General features: G+C 45.3%; 1 protein-coding gene across 3 annotated transcripts in view; it reads left to right on the top strand.

The window, feature by feature from the left end:
• The window catches only part of UCKL1 (uridine-cytidine kinase 1 like 1), a 79,157-nt gene that overhangs the window by 20,835 nt on the left and 37,708 nt on the right, over window positions 1-20,614 (top strand). For all 3 annotated transcript variants that reach the window (XM_070744429.1, XM_070744430.1, XM_070744431.1), the window contains exons 2-4: window positions 7,073-7,266; window positions 9,068-9,174; window positions 17,016-17,186. In XM_070744429.1, coding sequence (XP_070600530.1) covers window positions 7,073-7,266; window positions 9,068-9,174; window positions 17,016-17,186 — 472 coding nt within the window. The remainder of the gene's footprint in view (window positions 1-7,072; window positions 7,267-9,067; window positions 9,175-17,015; window positions 17,187-20,614) is intronic.

Here is a 20,614-nt window from a genome sequence, read left to right as displayed (position 1 = left end):
AAAGCAGATAGCCAGTCTGCCTCAGACCAGGATATCAGGAACTGTAGTCTTGAAGATAATTAAAGACAAATACTGCAGAGTTTCTTGAGAAAATATTTACTTCTTTCGTAGCAAAACTACATTTACACTGTAGCTATTTCTTCAGAAGATACAATGCAATAATATACTCACATATCTCTATCAACTATTTTTAGTTACAATATTCAGCTACAAGCTTTCAGACAAGATATTCTTCAGCAATAATCAGCCGCCCCAAGCCACACACAGTATCTCTAAGCCACTAGCCACAAGCCACAAAATCTCCAAGCCACACCTATGCAAAGGTGCATCATAGTATATACATTTGTCAACCAATCAGATTACCGTACATTACAATCTGTAGATTCACCGTGACTAAGCATTGTTAAAGTCATGACATTGATTACAATTCTTCTCTCTGCAATTTGGAATATTACATCAGGTAGGGCCCTGATCCTGATAATTGTTCTAATGTCAAGAAATTTCTTCTTTGTTCTAGGTTGCTTTTCTCCTTGATTAGTTTCCACCAATTGCTTTTTGTTCTATCCTTAGGTACTTTGGAGAATAGCTTGACTCCCTCTCCTTTGTGGCAACCCCTGAGATATTGGGACACTGCTATCATGTCTCTCCTGGTCCTTCTTTTCATTCATTCATTCATTCATTCATTCATTCATTCATTCATTCATTGGATTTGTATGCCGCCCCTCTCCGTAGACTCGGGGCGGCTAACAACAGTGATAAAAAACAGCATGTAACAATCCAATATTAAAACAACTAAAAACCCTTATTATAAAATCAAACATACATACAAACATACCATGCATAAATTGTAAAGGCCTAGGGGGAAAGAGTATCTCAGTTCCCCCATGCCTGATGGCAAAGGTGGGTTTTAAGAAGCTTATGAAAGGCGAGGAGGGTGGTGGCAATTCTAATCTCTTGGGGGAGTTGGTTCCAGAGGGCCGGGGCCTCCACAGAGAAGGCTCTTCCCCTGGGTCCCGCCAAACGACATTGTTTAGTTGACGGGACTCGGAGAAGGCCCACTCTGTGGGACCTAACTGGCGCTGGGATTCGTGCAGCAGAAGGCAGTCACGGAGATAATCTGGTCCGGTGCCATGAAGGGCTTTATAGGTCATAACCAACACTTTGAATTAAACTAGACATACCCAATTCCTGCAACTGTTCTTCATATGTTTTGGCCTCCAATCCTCTAATCATCTTTTTTGCTCTTCTCTGCACTCTTTCTAGAGTCTTTCAACATTGTTTTAACACCTAGTGACCAAAACTGGATGGAAATATTCCAAGTGTGGCCTTGCCAAGTATAAAGTGGTATTGACACTTCAAATAATTTGTTTCCCTATTGTCATCCACATATTTATGGTTAATAAACTTTTCCCTGGTTTCTTTCTGTTTAAAAACTTTGTTGTAAAACAAAAGAAATTGTGAATTTGGAAGAACTTAATTTTGCTTTGGGTATTTGGCTTTGTGCAGTGAAAAAATTCAAATGCAAACTGAATCACTTTTTTTCCTTGCGTCCCTGATATCCAACAAGATGCAGTTCAATGGTGAGGCATGTAAAGATCCTGCACTTAGGGAAGAAAACAAAAACAAATGAACAGGTATAGAATAGATAGTACCTGGCTCAATAGCAGTAACTGTGAGAGGGATCTTGGAGTCCTAGTGGACAACCACTTAAATATGAGCCAGCCGTGTGCAGTTCTAGGCTGCATTAACAGAGGGATAGAATCAAGATCACGTGAAGTGTTAATATCACAGAACAGAATAGAATAGAATTTTATTGGCTAAGTGTGATTGGACACACAGTATTTATTTATTTATTTATTTTGTTTGTTTGTTTGTTTGTTTCTTTGTTTCTTTATTTATTTATTATTTATTTATTTATTTATTTATTGATTGATTGATTGATTGATTGGATTTGTATGCCGACCCGGAGACTCGGGACAGCTAACAGCAATAATAAGACAGTGTACAATAATAATCCAATAATAAAAACAATTAAACACCCATTAATATAAAAAACCAAACATACAGACAGACATACCATGCATAAAATTGTAAAGGCCTAGGGGGAAAGAGTATCTCAGTTCCCCCATGCCTGGTGGCAGAGGTGGGTTTTAAGCAGCTTATTAAAGGCAAGGAGGGTGGGGGCAATTCTAATTTCTGGCGGGAATTGGTTCCAGATGGACGGGGCCTCCACAGAGAAGGCTCTTCCCCTGGGTCCCGCCAAGAGGCATTGTTTAGTTGACGGGACCCGGAGAAGACCCACTCTGTGGGACCTAACTGGTCGCTGGGATTCGTGCAGCAGAAGGAGGTCCCTGAGATAATCTTGTCCGGTGCCATGAAAGGCTTTATAGGTCATAACCAACACTTTGAATTGTGACAGTGCATATGCTCTCAGTGTACATAAAATAAAATATACATTTGTCAAGAATCATGTGGTACAACACTTAACAATTGTCATTGGGGTCATATAAGCAATGAAGAAACAATATTAATAAAAATCTTAGGATACAAGCAACAGGTTACAGTCATACAGTCATAAGTGGGAGGAAATGGGTGATAGGAATGATGAGAAAAAACTAGTAGAAATAGAAGTGCAGATTTAGTAAAAATCTGACTGTTGAGGAAATTATTTGTTTAGTAGAGTGATGGCATTCGGGAAAAAACTGTTCTTCTGTCTAGTTGTCTTGGTGTGCAGTGCTCTGTAGCGACGATGTGAGGGTAGGAGTTGAAACAGTTTGTGTCCAGGGTGCGAGGGGTCAGTCAATATTTTCACTGCCCTCTTTTTGACTTGTGCAGTATACAGGTCCTCAATGGAAGGCAGGTTGGCAGCAATTGTTTTTTCTGCAGTTCTGATAATTATCCTCTGAAGTCTGTGTCGGTCCTGTTGGGTTGCAGCACCAAAGCAGAGGTGCAGATGACAGACTCAATGATTCCTCTGTAGAACTGTAATGCCTTGGTAAGGCCACATATGGAATATTTGCATCCAGTTTTGGTCGCCACAATGTAAAAAAATGTTGTTGAGTCTCTAGAAAAAGTGCAGAGAAGAACAAGTAAGATGATTAGGGAACTAGAGGCTAAAACATATGAAGAATGGTTGCAGGAACTGGGCATGGCTAGTTTAATGAAATGAAGGACTGGGGGAGACATGATAGCAGTCTTCCAATATCTCAGGGTTGCCACAAAGAAAAGGGAGTCAAGCTATTCTCCGAAGCACCTGAGGGTAGAAGAAGAAGCAATGGGTGGAAACTAAACAAGGAGAGAAGCAACTTAGAACTAAGGAGAAATTTCCTGACAGTTACAACAATTGATTAATAGTGGAATGACTTGCCTCCAGAAGTTGTGAATACTCCAACACTGGAAGTTTTTAAGAAGATGTTGGATAACCATTTGTCTGAAATGGTAGGGTTTCCTGCCTAAACAGGGGGTTGGACTAGAAGACCTCCAAGGTCCCTTCCAACTCCGTTATTTTGAATCCCGAAGAGGCTCTGCGGCAGGAAATTTTGCAGGCAAGACTTTTGGGTTCAAATTTCCACAGTGACCTTGTTTTGATCTCTTATCCTTCCAGCTGGCCCAAACCCAGCCTGTGGTCAGCCTTCATCTCATTTTAGCTGGGTGGAGATTTCCTCTTTATATGGGTCTCCATCTGGAAACTGCAGATAAGAAGGAACTCACTTAAAAACAACCCAGAAAAAAAAATTCCTGGTTTTTCACTGCTGTTCTGTCTTTAATAACCCAATTCCAAGCAGACTTTGAAAACAGCAATAAAGACAAAAATTATATGCATAAAAAAAAAAAATTCTGTGTAAAAGATAGCTGTTAAGAAATCCCCAGCCAGTGAGTAATAAAAAGGAATATTTGAGTCCATTTTGAGGTTGGTAATCTTTTAAAACCTATTCTCCCCCCCCCTCCCCCCACATTTGGTTGATTTATTGAATTACAGGCCCATTCAGACTATCAAAGACTGAAAGAATACACTTTAACTTATCAATGGAAAAAGGAAATGTTTTTACCTGGAAATTGTACAATGTCGTTTGGCGGGTCCCAGGAGAAGAGCCTTCTCTGTGGTGGCCCCGACCCTCTGGAACCAACTCCCCCCAGATATCAGAGTTGCCCCCACCCTCCTTGCTTTTCGTAAGCTCCTTAAAACCCACCTCTGTCATCAGGCATGGGGGAATTGAGATTTTCCCTTCCCCCTAGGCTTATAAAATGTATGCATGGTATGTCTGTATGTATGATTGGTTTCTTAAATTGGGGTTTTTACATAACTTTTAATATTAGATTTGTTCATATTGTCTTTTTACTGTTGTTAGCCACCCCGAGTCTACGGAGAGGGGCGGCATACAAATCTAATAAATAAATAAATAAATTGTAATTGGGGGTGGTGGTTGCTTTTACACAATGTTTTTCCTTTTTTAAAACGTTTTTACGAAATGTTTTTGCTTCCAGTGAAATGGGTTTTTTTTTGTTTTTAACAATACAATCCTTGTATATACAGAGGCATAGAATTAACATCACATGAAGTATTAGTATTAGTACCACTTTATAAATTATAAATTAATTTGACCACCTCATCTTCGAGGCAGCCCCTCAAATACTGGGAGACTGCTATCATATCTCCCCCTAGCCTAGTGGTTATCATCTTGGAGGTCAGGACCCCTTTGGGGGTCGAACGACCGTTTCACAGGGGTCGCCTAGGACCCTGGGAAAAGACAAAGTTCCCCTGGTGTTAGGAACTAAAGCTTCTATTTTGGCGCCTTGGAACATATTTTTACAATCCGACCAATCAGGCATTTACAGTGGGGGTGTCCCTCTGACCTTCCTGCCAATCAGCTTCAAGCTCTGTTGAGAGAATTGGCGCTAGACTTATGGCTGGGGGTCACCACAACACGAAGAACTGTATTAAGGGGTTGCGGCATCAGAAATGTTGAGAACCACAGACCTAGCCCTTCTTTTCTCTAAAGCCAAATCTTGCAGCCGTTCTTCCTATTTTAATTTCATTTCTTGTATTTATATGCCACCCCTCTCCGAACACTCAGAGCGGCTTGCAACAACAGGATACAGTGGCTAAATCCAATAGACAAACAATCTAAAATTCCCAGTTATATTTAAAAATCAGTCATACCCGTTCAAACAAACATTGGTCGGCCAGGGGGCTGAAATCTAATCGCCCCAAGCCTGGTGGCATAAATGAGTCTTAAGACGAAAGGTCTTGCGAAAGGTGAGGAGGATGGGGGCAGTATGAATCTCTGGGGGGCCACCCCCCCACACAGAGAAGGCCCTTCCCCTAGTGGACGGGACCTGGAGAAGGCCGACTCTGCGGGACCTAACAGATCGCTGGGACTCATGCTACACTAGGTGGTCCAGCAAGTAATCCAGCAAAAATAATAATAATAATAATAATAATAATAATAATAATAATAATAATAATAATAGGTGTGCATAAGTGCACCAGTGTACCTTCCGTCCCCTGTCCAATTGTCTCTCCTTATCTCATTTATCTTTTCTTCCTTTCAAATATGTTCACCTATACTTTTATATCTTTTCTTCTATTCTTTTATTTATTTATATTATTACATATCTATTCTCTTCAATGTGTATTACGTATTGGACAAAATAAATAAACAAACAAACAAACAAACAAATAAATAAATAAAATTAGGAAGGCCCATGACTGCTTGAGCTGCTGCATTTTTCATGATTTGTAGTTTCCAAACGGTCTTCAAAGGTAGCCCCATGTAGAGAACATTGCAACAGTCAAACCTCGAGGTGATAAGGGACATGAGCGACTGTGAGTAGAGACTCCCTTTTTGTAATCTTCCGTCCCTCCACTGCACGCTTTCTAGGGTCTCAAGATCTTTTTTAAAATTTGTTTGTTTTGTTTGTTTGTTTGTTTATTTGACTTGTGTGCCGCCCCTCTCCGAGGACTCAGTTCGGCTCACAAGATAGCAAACCATATACAGTACAATGTACAAATCTAAAAATCCAATTAATTTTACTAGAAAAACTTTAAAACTCTACTAGCATTTAAAATCATTCATTACCATTTACACAGCAAAATATACTAGACTCATCAGCCAGGGGGTTGTAATGGCCCCAAGCCTGGCAGCATAGATAGATCTTTAAGCTTTTACGGAAGGCGAGGAGGGGGAGGGCAGTATGAATCTCCAGGGGGGGGAGCTGATTCTAGAGGCCCGGGCTCCCCGCAGAGAAGGCTCTTCTCTGGGCCCCGCCAGGCAGCATTGTCTAGTTGATGGGACCTGGAGAATGCCGACTCTATAGGACCTAACCGGTCAATGCCATGCTTCCTCAAAGTCTCCAAAGGGCAAAAGGAAGGAAGAAAGAAAGAAAGAAAGAGAAGGAAGGAAGGAAGGAGGGAAGGAAAGAAAGAAAGAGGAAGAGAAAGAAGAAAGGAAGAGAAAGAAAGAAGGGGAAGGAAGAAAGGAAGGAAAAGGAAGAGAAGGAAGGGGAAGGAAGGGAGGAAGGAAATAAAGAAAGAGAGAAAGAAAGAAAGAGGAAAGGAAAGAGAAAGGAAAAAGGAAGAGAGAGGAAGGAAAGGAAGGAAGGAAAAAAGAAAGAGGAGGAAGAAAGGAAAGAAAGAAAGAGAAAGAAAGAAGGAAGAAAGAAAGGGAAAGGAAGAGAAGGGAGGGAGGAAGGAAGGAAGAGAGAGAGAGAAAGAAAGAGAGAAAGAGAGAGAGAAAGCCCGAAAATCCGCTGGTCTGCATGTACATGAGCGCTGGAGCTGACACAGGGCAACATTGAGCCGAGGAGAATGAATGAATGAATGAATGAACGAACAAACAAACAAACAAACAAACAAACAAACAAACAAACAAACATCCCATGTGTCCTCCGATATGGACCCGTGTATCACCTGTGCCATCGGTTTGCCACCACAGATCTAGGATCTCCTGCTTGAGTAGGGGGTTGGGCTAGAAAACCTCCAGGGTCCCCCCAACTCTGTTATTCCGTTGTTCTACCCGCTGATGATCAAGAACTGATCTTTCTCTCTCTCTCTCTCTCTCCTCTTTTATAGCAACCACAGTGCAGACACCTTGGACAGGCTGCTGCCCACAATTGTTGGAACCAAATCCCCCCGCAAGCGCACCACCAGCCAATCCAAATCGGAGCCTCCCCTCCTACGCACCAGCAAAAGGACCATCTACACCGCAGGCCGGCCCCCCTGGTACAACGAACATGGCACGCAGTCTAAAGAGGCCTTTGTTATCGGTAAGGGGTGCCGTTTTTGGATTGGAAAGGGAGGGCAGTTTGGGACAGGAGGCGGGTAGGCCAGTGATGACGAACCTATGGCACGCGGGGGGCACGCGGAGCCGTATCTGCTGGCACGCAAGCTGTTGCCCTAGCTCAGCTCCAACGTGCATGTGTGTGCCGGCCAGCTGATTTTTGGCTCATACAGAGGCTCTGGGAGGGAGTTTTTGGCTTCCAGAGAGCCTCCGAGGGGATAGGAGAGGGCGTATTTACCCTCCATCGGTCCCAGGGAAGCCTTTGGAGCCTACATCTCTTCTTCTATTCTTTCATTGATATGTTCTATTACTATACCTTCTTTTCTATTATTTCTTAGATATATTTTACTATGAGTATCTCCTCTATAACCTTCATCATGTATTTTACTATGTGTATATTGATATATACCCACTAAAACCCTCATTGTGTATTGGACTAACCAACCAACCAACCAACCAACCAAATAAATAAATAAATAAACAAACAAACAAACAAACAAACAAACACGAGCCTACTGGGCCCACCGGAAGTTGGGAAACAGGCCATTTCCGGCAGCCAGAGGGCCCCCAGGAGGTGGAAGAAGCAGTTTTCGCCCTCCCCAGGCATTGAATTGTGAGTGTACACGTTCTTTCAGCACCCAAGGAAAAAAAGGTTCGCCATCACTGGGTTAGGCTATCAACAAGTTTGCAACCTGTTGGACTTCAACTCCCAGAATTACGGAATTTTTATTTTTTTATTTTATTTATTTATTTATTTTGTCCAATACACAATGAGGGTTTTAGTGAGTATACACATAGTAAAATACATGATGAAGGTTATAGAGGAGATACTCATAGTAAAATATGTCTAAGAAAGAATAGAAGAGAAGATATAGGAATAGAATATATCAATGTAGGAATAGAAGAAAGGTATAGGAGATATAGGAGAGCAATAGGACAGGGGACGGAAGGCACTCTAGTGCACTTGTACTCGCCCCTTACTGACCTCTTAGGAATCTGGAGAGGTCAATCGTGGAGAGTCTAAGGGAAAAATGTTGGGGGTTAGGGGTTGACACTACTGAGTCAGGTAATGAGTTCCAGGCTTCGACAACTCGGTTGCTGAAGTCATATTTTTTACAGTCAAGTTTGGAGCGGTTAATATTAAGTTTAAATCTGCTGTGTGCTCTTGTGGAAGGTTAAAATTGCTAGAACCAAAATAGAGCCCGAAGAAAACCTTTAAAAGCTTTTTCTTTTAAATTTTAAATTTTTCAATTCCCAGAATTTTTCAATTCTGGGAATTGAAGTCCACAAGTCATAATTCCGCAAGATCGAAACATTTAAATATGCTAAAGGATTAAATAAGGTTCGGGAGGGAAGTGTTTTCAATAGGAAAGTGAACACAAAAACAAGGGGGCACAATCTGAGGTTAGTTGGGGGAAAGATTAGAAGTAATGTGAGAAAATATTATTTGACTGAAAGAGTAGTAGATGCTTGGAACAAACTTCCAGCAGACGTGGTCGGTAAATCCACAGTAACTGAATTTAAACATGCCTGGGATAAACATAAATCCATCCTAAGATAAAAGACAAGAAATAGTATAAGGGCAGACGAGATGGACCGTGAGGTCTTTTTCTGCCGTCAATCTTCCATGTTTCTATAAAGTCGCCATAGTTGAAGTGATGGCAGCCCAGAGATTGTGAAGGTGAGTTCTACAGGTGGGAAGTCCCCCTTTTCGGTGAGGGCTGCAAAAGCACCCTTGGTCTGAGCCTCCCTTGCAAGACTGTGGTCAACATTCTGCTCCTCTTCAGGTCTGGGTGGGGGCAGCGCTTCCGGGAAAACCACCGTGGCCAGGATGATCATCGAGGCGTTGGACGTGCCCTGGGTGGTCTTGCTCTCCATGGACTCCTTTTATAAGGTGAGAAGCGTGTGTGTGTGTGTGTGTGTGTGTGTGTGTGTGAAAATCTGGAAAGGCCGGATGAAGCGCACCAATGTGCCTACCGTCCCTGTCCTACTGTCCCCATTAATCCGTAGTGTATTCTTATCCTGTATTCCAAATGCTGTTATATCTGCTATATGTGTTGGAAGGAAGGAAGGAAGGAAGGAAGGAAGGTGGGAGGGACAAAGGGAGGGACGAAGGGAGGGAAGAAGGGAAAGAAAGAAGGAGGGAAGGAAGGAAGGGAAGGGAAGAAGAAAGGAAGGGAGGAATGAGAAAAGGGGGGAAGGGGGAAGGGAAGTTAGAAAGGAGAGAGGAGTCTGGGAGTAGATATGAAAGAAAGGAAGGAAGGAAGAAAGAAAAAGAAAGAAAGAACGAAAGGAGGGAGGGAGGAACAAGAGAAAAAGGAAGGAAAGAAGGAAGGAAGGAAGAAAAAGAAAGAAAGGAGCGAGGGAGGAACAAGAGAAAAAGGAAGGAAGGAAGAAAAAGAAAGGAGCGAGGGAGGAACAAGAGAAAAAGGAAGGAAGGAAGAAAAAGAAAGAAAAGGGAGGGAGGAACAAGAGAAAAAGGAAGGAAGGAAGAAAAAGAAAGAAAGAATGGAGGGAGGGAGGAACAAGAGAAAAAGGAAGGAAGGAAAGAAGGAAGGAAGGAAGAAAAAGAAAGAAAGGAGGGAGGGAGGAACAAGAGAAAAAGGGAGGAAGGAAGAAAAAGAAAAAGAAAGAAGGGAGGGAGGAACAAGAGAAAAGGGAAGGAAGGAAGGAAGAAAAAGGAAGAAAGAAAGGAGGGAGGGAGGGAGGAACAAGAGAAAAAGGAAGGAAGAAAAAGAAAAAGAAAGAAAGAAGGGAGGGAGGGAGGAACAAGAGAAAAAGGAAGGAAGTTAGGAAGGAAGGAAGTTAGGAAGGAAGGAAGGAAGGAAGGGAGGGAGGAAGGAAGGGAGGAGCCAGCAATGAGGTTCCTCCCCTTCAACAGCTCAGGTGTGGGTACCGAGGAGTCAGGTAAAGAAAGAAAGAATGAAGAGAAGAGAAGAACAACAAAGATGATTAGGAGACTGGAGGCTAAAACATACAAAGAAAGGCTGCAGGAATTGGGTTATGTCTGGTTTCATGAAAAGAAGGATCAGGGCTGACATGATAGAAGTTGTGAATGCTCCAACACTGGAAGTTTTTTTAAAAGAGGTTATAAAATCATTTGTCTGGTACAGGGTTTCCTGTCTGAGCAGAGGGTTGGACTAGAGGATCTCCAAGGTCCCTTTCAACTCTGTTTATTCTGTTCTAGTTTAGTCTAGTCTAGTCTACTCTTCTCTACTCCTATTCCTATTCTTTTTATTTCTATTATTCCTATTCCTATTCTTTCTACACTGCTCAAAAAAATAAAGGGAACACTTAAACAACAGAATATAACTCCAAGTAAATCAAACTTCTGTGAAATCAAACTGTCCACTTAGGAAGCAACACTGATTGACAATCAATTTCACAGGCTATTGTGCAAATGAAGTAATTGTGCAAATGAAATATTCAATGAGAATATTTCATTCATTCAGATCTAGGATGTGTTATTTGAGTGTCCCCTTTATTTTTTTGAGCAGTATATTTCTATTCTTTCTATTTCTATTCTTTCTATTTCTATTATTCCGATTCTTATTCCCATTCTTTTTATTTCTGTTCTTCCAATTACGTTTCCTATTCTTTCTATTCCTATCCTTTTTATTTCTATTCTTTCTATTCCTATTCCAATTCCTATTCTTTCTACTTCTATTATCCCTATTCTCCATTGCATCTGGAAGGAGAGTCCAACATGGGTATTACTCCAATCCTATTGGTAGAGACTGAGTTAAATTTACATATTAACTAGCACCGCCCCCTCTGCTCTTCCCATGAGCCAGTTTTAAAAACTCAGTCAATGAGTAGAGACATACTGAGTTGTAGCTTAAGAAAAATAAACAGATTTGTGATTAGAATTGTTATTACCAGTTTAATCCTCTTTTCTTTGTTTTTCAGGAATGAAGACAAGGAGGATCCAGACGGTCTGGGGTCTCAGCCCTCAGCGGGCAACACCCCCAACGTTCCTCCCCAGGGGTTTTTGTATTCCCCCAGTGGGAACACCCCGTAGGGGAGCGTCCAGCCTGGGGGTCCCTGGCCTCCGAGGCCATACCGAGGCTGTCAGCCGAAGGTGGGGAGGTCCGCCCTCCCCACTAGGAGGCTAGATGCCGGCTCGCAAGACAGAAGCCGAGCGCCTCACAGCTGATGAGGCAACGAAACGGCGCGCCGCTGGAAAAGCCGCCGCCGCCGCCGCCACCGCCGCCGAGAGCTCCGAGGCCATCAGGACCGAGCGGAGTCACAGCGAGGGGACATGCCAGCCCCCCGAGGAGGCCAGAAGAGGCCCCAGGGTCGGAGGACCCGGACGGCAGCCCACGGAGCCGCGGAGGCTGGGCGCCGCCATTTTGGGGGAGCGCTGGTGCGGCGAGAGCGTCATTGGGCGCCAAATTGGCTAGCGGTGAGACGGAATTTGGCGCGAATGGGCTAAAACGCCCTAGTGCGCAGGCGCAGAGCCCGGGAGACCGAGGGCGCCATTTTCTCTGGCGATTCTGACGAGGTGAGGAGAAACAAACCACCGGAGGTCAGAAATCAGGAAAGCCTTACAATCTAACGACTGGCACTTGTGAGTACCATGGAGGAGAATCAAGGGAAGGATCCCCCAAGCTCTCCGGCCCCTTCCAAAGAAAAGGCCAAAGGGAAACCTAAAGAAAAGGCCAGGGCCCATTCCTCTGCCTCATCTACCTCCATCAAAGAGGCTGAGAAGCGCATTAAAGCGCTAGAAAAAAAGTTGGAGGCAGCTTTGCAATCATCCCCAGCGGGGATTCCTCTGGCTCAGAGACATTCTGCAGATCCCATCTCACCCCCAGCCACATTCGGGCCTACAGGGGCTGAAGTAGAGGGAGATTGGTCCCCAGACCGGCAATTCCAACCCCTGCCTCCGAGCATGCCGTCACCCAGCACATCCTGGGTTAGACCAGGGTCGGCGGGCCCTGCGGGACTGAGCTACCAGGGGCCAGCAGCCACCTTCACCCCCACAGCAGCAGGCTTACGAGCACAACCGGGGGCGTGGCAAAATTTGCCCCCAGATCTGCAAGATCTCATTGTAACTGCGTACTCACAAAACATAGCCGGGGCTCAACAATACGGTAGACCCCCTCAACAGCCCACGTGTTCTTGGTCGGCACCGCCCCCCTCGGGTTTGGGGTCCTTGTTGGAGGAACAGGATCAGTTTGAGGACAGTGACCCGGAGTTTGGATTTTCAGAGGATGAAACTACACCAGATCAGACACCCTCTGTTGGACTATTCAAACCTGCTTTATTCCGGACCTTGTTATCTAAGGCCAAGCAGGTCATGAACCTTCCGGGCGCTGCCAAAGCGGCAGAGGCCGCTGAGACAAGCCAGACCTCGGCCTCGCTGCTCGAGGAACCTCAACCCGAGTCCGACCACTTTCCCGCCTCCGGCATATTTGTTAAAGGCATAAAGAGGCCTTGGCAGCAACCAGCAGCTGCACAGGGGCCTTCCAACCTCAAAAGGAAATTTTACACCTTTGACGAGGAGGTGGAAAAGCTGCTTGAATTCCCCCCAATCGACCAACCAGTGGTGACGCTTGTCTCCAGTGCCTTAGTCCCCTCGGAGACCGGGGAAAGCCTCAGACCAGAGGAAAGGAAAGCGGAGACATTGCTGCGTAAGTCCCACTTGATGTCCGGCTGGGGATTCAGAGCAGCAGCAGCCGCATCATTTATCAATCGAGCATCACTAATGTGGATCAAGGAGATGCAATCCCGACTAGGACCCGAGGATGGACGTCTCCGCCAGGACTTAAGTAAATTATTGGCGGCAACCGAGTTTTCGGCGGACGCTACTCTTCACGCGGCCAAGTTTTCCACAAGGAGCATGGCAACCTCGCTGTCATCACGCCGGCTTTTGTGGCTAAGAAACTGGCAGGCTGATCTTAAGTCTAAATGGCGCCTAGCCTCCGGACCCTTCCAGGGCTCCACTCTCTTCGGAGATCTGTTGGAAAAGGTACTAGTGGAGGACAAGGATAAGAGGAAGGTTCTTCCCAGGGCCAACAGACGACCGGATAGACGGTTTACTCCGTACTCAAGGCGTCAGTCCTTTCGCTGGGATCCTACCACTTCCAACCAGGGCCAGCGCTCCTTTTCCCAGGGTCAATACAATCAGACCTATAGGAGCGACCGCGGTTCCTTTCAGGACAGGCCGAGAGGCTATCACCAGTCCAGGAGACCTTTTCGCGGCAACACCCAGAGAGGGTTCAAACGCACGAAGTGACTCAGCGGCCCCCCAGCCCTTGGGTGGCAGGCTTCAGGGCTTCAGCACGGTATGGCAATTAACCTCCTCCGACCAATGGGCCCTAGCCACAGTCACACACGGGCTCAAGCTGGAGTTCCTCCAAACACCGCCCAGCCGCTTCTTACGCTGCCCGTTAATAAAGGACACTATAAAGAAACTACAGCTACGCAGGGAGATCACCCACCTGCTCGACATACGTGCTATAGAGCGAGTCCCGCAGCCGGAGGAAGGCAAGGGGTTCTACTCCATGATTTTCATCGTGCCCAAATCCTCCGGAGGCTGCCGGTTGATCCTCAACCTCAAGCAACTGAACCTCTTTATAAGATACCGAAGGTTCAGGATGCATTCACTGCAGACCATTCTCGCTTCCATCCGGAAACAGGACATTTTAACATCCATCGACCTCAGGGAGGCATACCTGCACGTCCCCATCCATCCGGAACATCGCAGGTTTCTCCGATTTTACACCGAGGGTCGACATTACCAATACAGAGCAATGCCGTTCGGCCTGTCATCGGCTCCACGGACGTTTACGAAGCTCTTGGACGTATTGACCGCCAGCCTAAGAGCGAGATCCATCAGACTCATGGCTTACCTGGACGATATTATCGTTTTGTCCAGGTCCAAACTGGCGGCAGAGAAAGACCTCAACGAGACAATCCGTACACTGGAACTCCATGGCTTCACAGTCAACGTAGAGAAAAGCCAGTTAGTACCAACTACCAGACTCCTACACTTAGGAGCCATTATAGACACTCAAGAGGGCACAGTGTCGCTCTCACAGGAGAGGCAAGACAACATCAACCGTCTGATATCCAGTGTTCAGCGGGGACCGGTTCCATTCTCACTGCTTTCAAAGATACTAGGAACCCTGGTCTCCGCCATTGGCATAGTTCCCTGGGCCAGGTTCCATATCAGGACACTGCAGTGGTTCCTGCTGCCTGCTCAAAGGTCCAAGGTGAGCCATTGCCACAGGACGGTTCATTTACCCCGGAAGGTCAGAGACTCATTAAAGTGGTGGACGTCTGCCGCGATCAGCAGAGGATCCCCCTTCCAAACGAAGGACCAGATCATCTTGACCACCGATGCCAGTCTCACCGGATGGGGTGCCCACATCGGAGCTCACATGGCTCAGGGCCTGTGGACGGCAGAAGAACTGTCCTCCGTCAATATCAATTTTCTAGAACTAAGGGCAGTGTTTCTAGCCCTACAGACATTTGCACCCTTAGTACACCAACAGCACGTGTTGGTTCTTACGGACAATGTGGCGACCAGGGCCCACTTGAATCATCAAGGGGGTACACGGTCGCAGCGTCTCATGGAAGAAACAGAGGCACTATTCCGCTGGGCCGAACAACATCTACGGTCCCTAGCAGCAGAACACATCGCGGGAATCAGCAATACACAAGCGGATTGGCTGAGCCGGTCCACGTTGGATCAGTCAGAGTGGAAGCTGGACCCGGTCATTTTCCAACAGGTGGTAATGAGGTTTGGTCTTCCGATGGTGGATCTTTTCGCCAGCTACCAGAACACCCAGCTTCCAAGGTTTTTCTCTCGATTCCCACAGCCAGGAGCGGAGGGAATCAACGCTCTCCGGACACCCTGGCCGCCCGGCCTACTTTACGCATTTCCGCCGATGAATCTCATACCACGAGTAGTGGAGAAGCTACTGCGAGAGAGGGCGGAGGTGTTGTTAGTAGCCCCACACTGGCCTCGACGACCGTGGTTCTCCGACCTGGTGGCACTATCGATGTCACCCCCTTGGAGGATCCCGGATCACATGATATCCCTCAGCCAAGGGGAACTCCAACATCCCGATCCCCAGTGGCTTCAACTGACCGTTTGGCACTTGAACGGGTCAGGTTACGAGGATTGAAGTTACCAGAGAAGGTCATAGACACTATGCAGGCTGCAAGGCGTCCATCTACTTCTCGGATCTATCAGACCACATGGGCGGCCTTTTGCAGTTTCTGTGAAAAACAAAGCATCAGCACTGAACAAGCGTCGGTCATTACAGTTCTGGAGTTTTTGCAGACTGGTCTTGATCGGGGACTAACACCGAATACTTTGAAACGACATGTGGCGGCTCTCGCGACCATGATACGAGTGGAGGGAGTTCGCTCCTTAGCTTACCATCCTTGGGTGAAGGATTTTCTACGGGGAGCAACAAACCAACATTCTCCACCGATCCGGAGGTTCCCTTCGTGGGATCTTACATTGGTTCTCAGAGCCTTGACCAAGCCACCGTTTGAACCTATGAGATCTATACCAATGAGGACATTGTCAATTAAAACAGCCTTCTTAGTGGCTGTTACATCAGCAAGGAGAGTGTCAGAGTTAGCAGCCTTGTCGGTGCGACCTGACCTCTGTGTCTTTTATCCAGACCGAGTAGTGCTGAGATTGGACCCTTCATTCATTCCGAAGGTCAATTCAGAGTTTCATAGGAAACAAGAATTAATTCTTCCGGACTTTTGCACCCACGGCAGTCACCCATCGGAATTAAGATGGCATAAGATTGATGTACGCCGTGCGGTCAAGATTTACATCAGACGCACAGAAGCTTCTAGGAAATCGGAAAAGCTGTTTGTTTCCTTTGCTTCAGATAAAGAGGGACTTGGAGTGTCATCAGTGTCCATTAGTCGTTGGATCAGGGAATGTATCGCGGAGGCGTACAAGGCCCGTAATCAACCAGTACCAACGGGAGTGACGGCTCACTCAACAAGGAGTGCGGCGACCTCGGCGGCTTGGACTACCCAGGCGTCCATAGATGACATCTGTAGAGCTGCAACGTGGTCGGCACCATCAACGTTCATAAGACACTATAAGTTGGACTCCTTTGCCTCAGCAGAGGCAGCGTTTGGGAGACGTGTTTTACAAAGAGTTTGCTTATCTCCAACGTCCCTGACAAGACCTTCTCCCTCCCATGGGCCGTAAATCTCTGGTATATCCCATGTTGGACTCTCCTTCCAGATGCAATGGAGAAGAACCGTTGTACCTACCTGAACGGTCTTCTCAGTGCACTGGAAGGAGAGTCCAAACCCACCCAGTTTAGTTTTTGGGTACAGGGACGCCGGAGTGGTCAGTTATCAGTTAAGAGTTGTTATAATAAAAATTGGTTATCCTCTTACAATGGTTTCTTTCGTTTTTAAAACTGGCTCATGGGAAGAGCAGAGGGGGCGGTGCTAGTTAATATGTAAATTTAACTCAGTCTCTACCAATAGGATTGGAGTAATACCCATGTTGGACTCTCCTTCCAGTGCACTGAGAAGACCGTTCAGGTAGGTACAACGGTTCTTCTTATTCCTGTTCTTTCTACTTCTATTATCCCTATTCTTATTCCTGTTCTTTTTATTTCTATTATTCCGATTCCTATTCTGTCCCATTCCATATGTTGGGCTCAATTGTGGTCGTAAGCCTAGGGCTGCCGGTGCTGTCCATCACCCTATCATCCCCTACGTCTCTTTTTTGCGGGACAGGTTCTGACGAAAGAACAGCAGGAACTGGCCGCCAGCAACGATTACAACTTTGACCACCCGGATGCTTTTGATTTCGACCTGATGATCGCCACCCTCAAAAAGCTCAAGCAAGGGAAAAGCGTCAAGATCCCCATTTACGACTTCACCAGCCACAGCCGCAAGAAGGAATGGGTGAGGCGGGCTTGGGAGGGAGGCCTTGGTTTTAGCCCCACCCCCTTCACCACACCCCCTTGGACACACATACCCTTAGCCACGCCCCCTTTAGGGTTTCTTTATTTCATTTATTTTATTTTATTTATTTGTCCGACAAGTATAGGATAGTAGTAGTTTGTGTAAACATATCATAAGTAAAAAGTAATGATAAAAGAGGACAACAGGATGAGTAGCTTTCTCCCTCAGCTGCTTTTTTTGTGAATTCTTGGTTTCAGCTGTTACGATTCACCCAGAAGGTGGGCACTTGGGCATCATACAACATTTTATTTTATTTTATTTTATTTTTATTTTTATTTTATTACTTTATTTTTTATTTTATATATTTTATTTTATTTTATTACTTTATTTTTTATTTTATATATTTTATTTTATTTTATTTTTATTTTATATATTTTATTTTATTTTATTACTTTATTTTTTTATTTTATATATTTTATTTTATTTTATTACTTTATATTTTATTTTATTACTTTATATTTTATTTTATTACTTTATTATTTTATTTATTTTATTTTATTTTATTACTTTATTTTTTTATTTTATATATTTTATTTTATTTTATTACCGTATTTTTCGCTCCATAAGACGCAGTTTTTTTCCTCCCAAAGTAGGATGAAAAATCAGCGGCGTCTTATGGAGCGAAGCTGCAGGCAGGGAGGGGGGGGAGGCGCTGGAGCAGAGGGGAGGCGGCGATATACTCACCAAAAGTGTCCCGCCTCTGTCGCCGCCTCTCCTCTTCCCAACCCTGAAGAGTCGCGCACCCCCTCCCGGGAGCCCAGCCGACTTTTGGAGCTGTTTTGTTTTCAGCTGGGCTCCCAGGAGGCAGAGCGTGGCCGGGTACCGTGTCTTCGCCTCCGCGCGCTGCCTCCGCCCGGCCGAGAACAAAACGGCTCCAAAAGTCGGCCGGGCTCCCGGGAGGTGGTGCGCGACTGTTTCCTCTTCGCTGCAGAGCCACACGGAGGCGAAGACACGGTGCCCGGCCACGCTCCGCCTCCCGGGAGCCCAGCCGATTTTTGGAGCCGTTTTTTTTTCAGCTGGGCTCCCAGGAGGCGGAGCGTGGCCGGGCACCGTGTCTTCGCCTCCGTGTGGCTCTGCAGCGAAGAGGAAACAGTCGCGCACCACCTCCCGGGAGCCTGGCCGACTTTTGGAGCCGTTTTGTTCTCGGCCGGGCGGATGCAGCGCGCGGAGGCGAAGACACGGTACCCGGCCACGCTCTGCCTCCTGGGAGCCCAGCTGAAAACAAAAAGGCTCCAAAAATCGGCTGGGCTCCCGGGGGGCGGTGCGCGACTGTTTCCTCTTCGCTGCAGAGCTGTCGGGAAGAGGCGAAGACAACGGCGCCCTCCACTCTCTCTCCCTCTCTCTCTCTCTCTTTTTCTCTCTGTTGCCGGCGTGGTGAACGAGAGAGAAAGAGAGAGAGAGAGAAAGGAGGGGAGAAAGAATGAGAAAGAAAGCGAGAAAGTAAGCAAGAGAGAAAGACAGGGAAAGAAAGCAAGAGAAAGAGAGGGGGGAAGAAGGAGGAGGGAAAGACATAGAGGGAGGGAAGGAGGGAGAGAGAAAGAACAAAAAAGAGGGAGGAAGGAAGAGAGAAAGGAAGAGGGATGGAGAGAGAGGGAATGAAAGATGAAGGAAGGGAGAGAGAAAGGGGGAGGGAGAGATAGAAAGGAGGGAGAAGGGGGTAGTTAGGGAGAGGGAAAAGGAAGGGCTTGGAGAAAGGCAGGGGGAAAGAAAGATAGAAAGGAAAGAGGGAGGGAGAGATAGAAAGGAAAAAGGGAGGGAGGAAAGAGGGAGGGAAAGATAGAAAGAAAAGAGGGAGGGAGAGATAGAAAGGAAAGTGGGAGGGAGGAAAATAGAACAAAAATATTTTGAGCCAAAAAGTAACTATCACACATGAGCAAGGATAGAATTATGGATGCAAGAACTTGCTCATGTGTGATAGCTACTTTTTGGCTCAAAATATTTTTGTTCTATTTTCCTCCTCTAAAATCTAGGTGCGTCTTATCAGCAGGTGCGTCTTATAGAGCGAAAAATACGGTACTTTATATTTTATTTTATTACTTTATATTTTATTTTATTACTTTATTATTTTATTTATTTTATTTTATTTTATAATAATAATAATAATAATAATAATTTATTAGATTTGTATGCCGCCCCTCCCCGAAGTAATTTTATTACTTTATTTTTTATTTTTTTTATTTTATTACTTTATTATTTATTTTATTTTATTTATTTTATTTTTTATTTTATTTTATTTTATTTTATTTTATTTTATTTTATTTTATTTTTATTTTAGCTGGCTGAGGAATTCTGGGAGTTGTAGTCCACAAGTCTTAAAGTTGCCAAGGTCACGGGATCAAGAAAGGTTGTGGTGGCTCCCCATAAAACATACACTATGATGGGAATTAACTGAGGAGCTACTTTCACCCTCGTTCTCTCACGCAAACTACCTGGCCTGAATTGTCTCTTGCTCCTCCAGAATGCAGCCCCTCCCTCCTGGGAATCCAGGCTACATTCCATCCCAACTAGTGATTTCAGCTTCATCAAATACCTCTTAAATCTTTTGGCTTCTCTCTCAACAAACCACATTATAAACCTGTCTTGTGCTTTGCTTTTCATACAGTACATCCGAGCCAGGTTTACCTAGAAAATACGAGGGTTGCCCAGAATGTAATGCACCCCATTTTTTTTCTTCAACAATTATCTCTTTAACACATGAAACTTACACACAAGAAAGAATGATGTTTCTTCGACACTCCCTATTTTTCCATGTACAGCAGTACCTCTAGATACGAGTTTAATTCGTTCCAGAAGGGAGCTTATATGTCGAACAATTCGTATCTGGAACAAATGGCTTTAGACTTTGTTTTTCTCCTCCGAGATAACCAAAAGCAAGGATTCTTGCGCCACCTAGTGGATGCACGGCTCGTATCCCGAATTTGAGCTCGGGTCTGGAACAGAAATTTCTCTCCCCTCGTGGCTCGTAACTTGGAATACTCGCATGTGGAGCAGCTCGTATCTAGAGGTACTACTGTAATCTCCATCCCGTTCTATGGCCTTCCTCCAGCGAGACACAAGGGCGTGTATGCCCTGTTGGTAACACTCCTTGTTCTGATCACGAAGCCATTTCTGCACTGTAATGGCCTCCCCCTCTGTGCCCAGATTTTCCATAAACTATATACAAACGTTTGTGAATGTTCCCAACAGTTTCTTTCTCCACAGTGAGAAATTCAATGACGATATGAGCTTGTAACGTACATCACTTACAGACGTCGTTTTGAAACACTGCTGCAGCTACGCTATCTGTCTGAAGAAACACAAAATTTACACACGCATTCCTGACAATTCAAATAATGTATATCTAAAGTTTCGCATTCGTACCATTACTG

Source organism: Erythrolamprus reginae, chromosome 3, assembly GCF_031021105.1.
Source record: "Erythrolamprus reginae isolate rEryReg1 chromosome 3, rEryReg1.hap1, whole genome shotgun sequence".
NCBI classification, from domain to species: Eukaryota; Metazoa; Chordata; class Lepidosauria; order Squamata; family Dipsadidae; genus Erythrolamprus; species Erythrolamprus reginae.
This window is presented reverse-complemented; position numbering and strand designations above follow the sequence as displayed.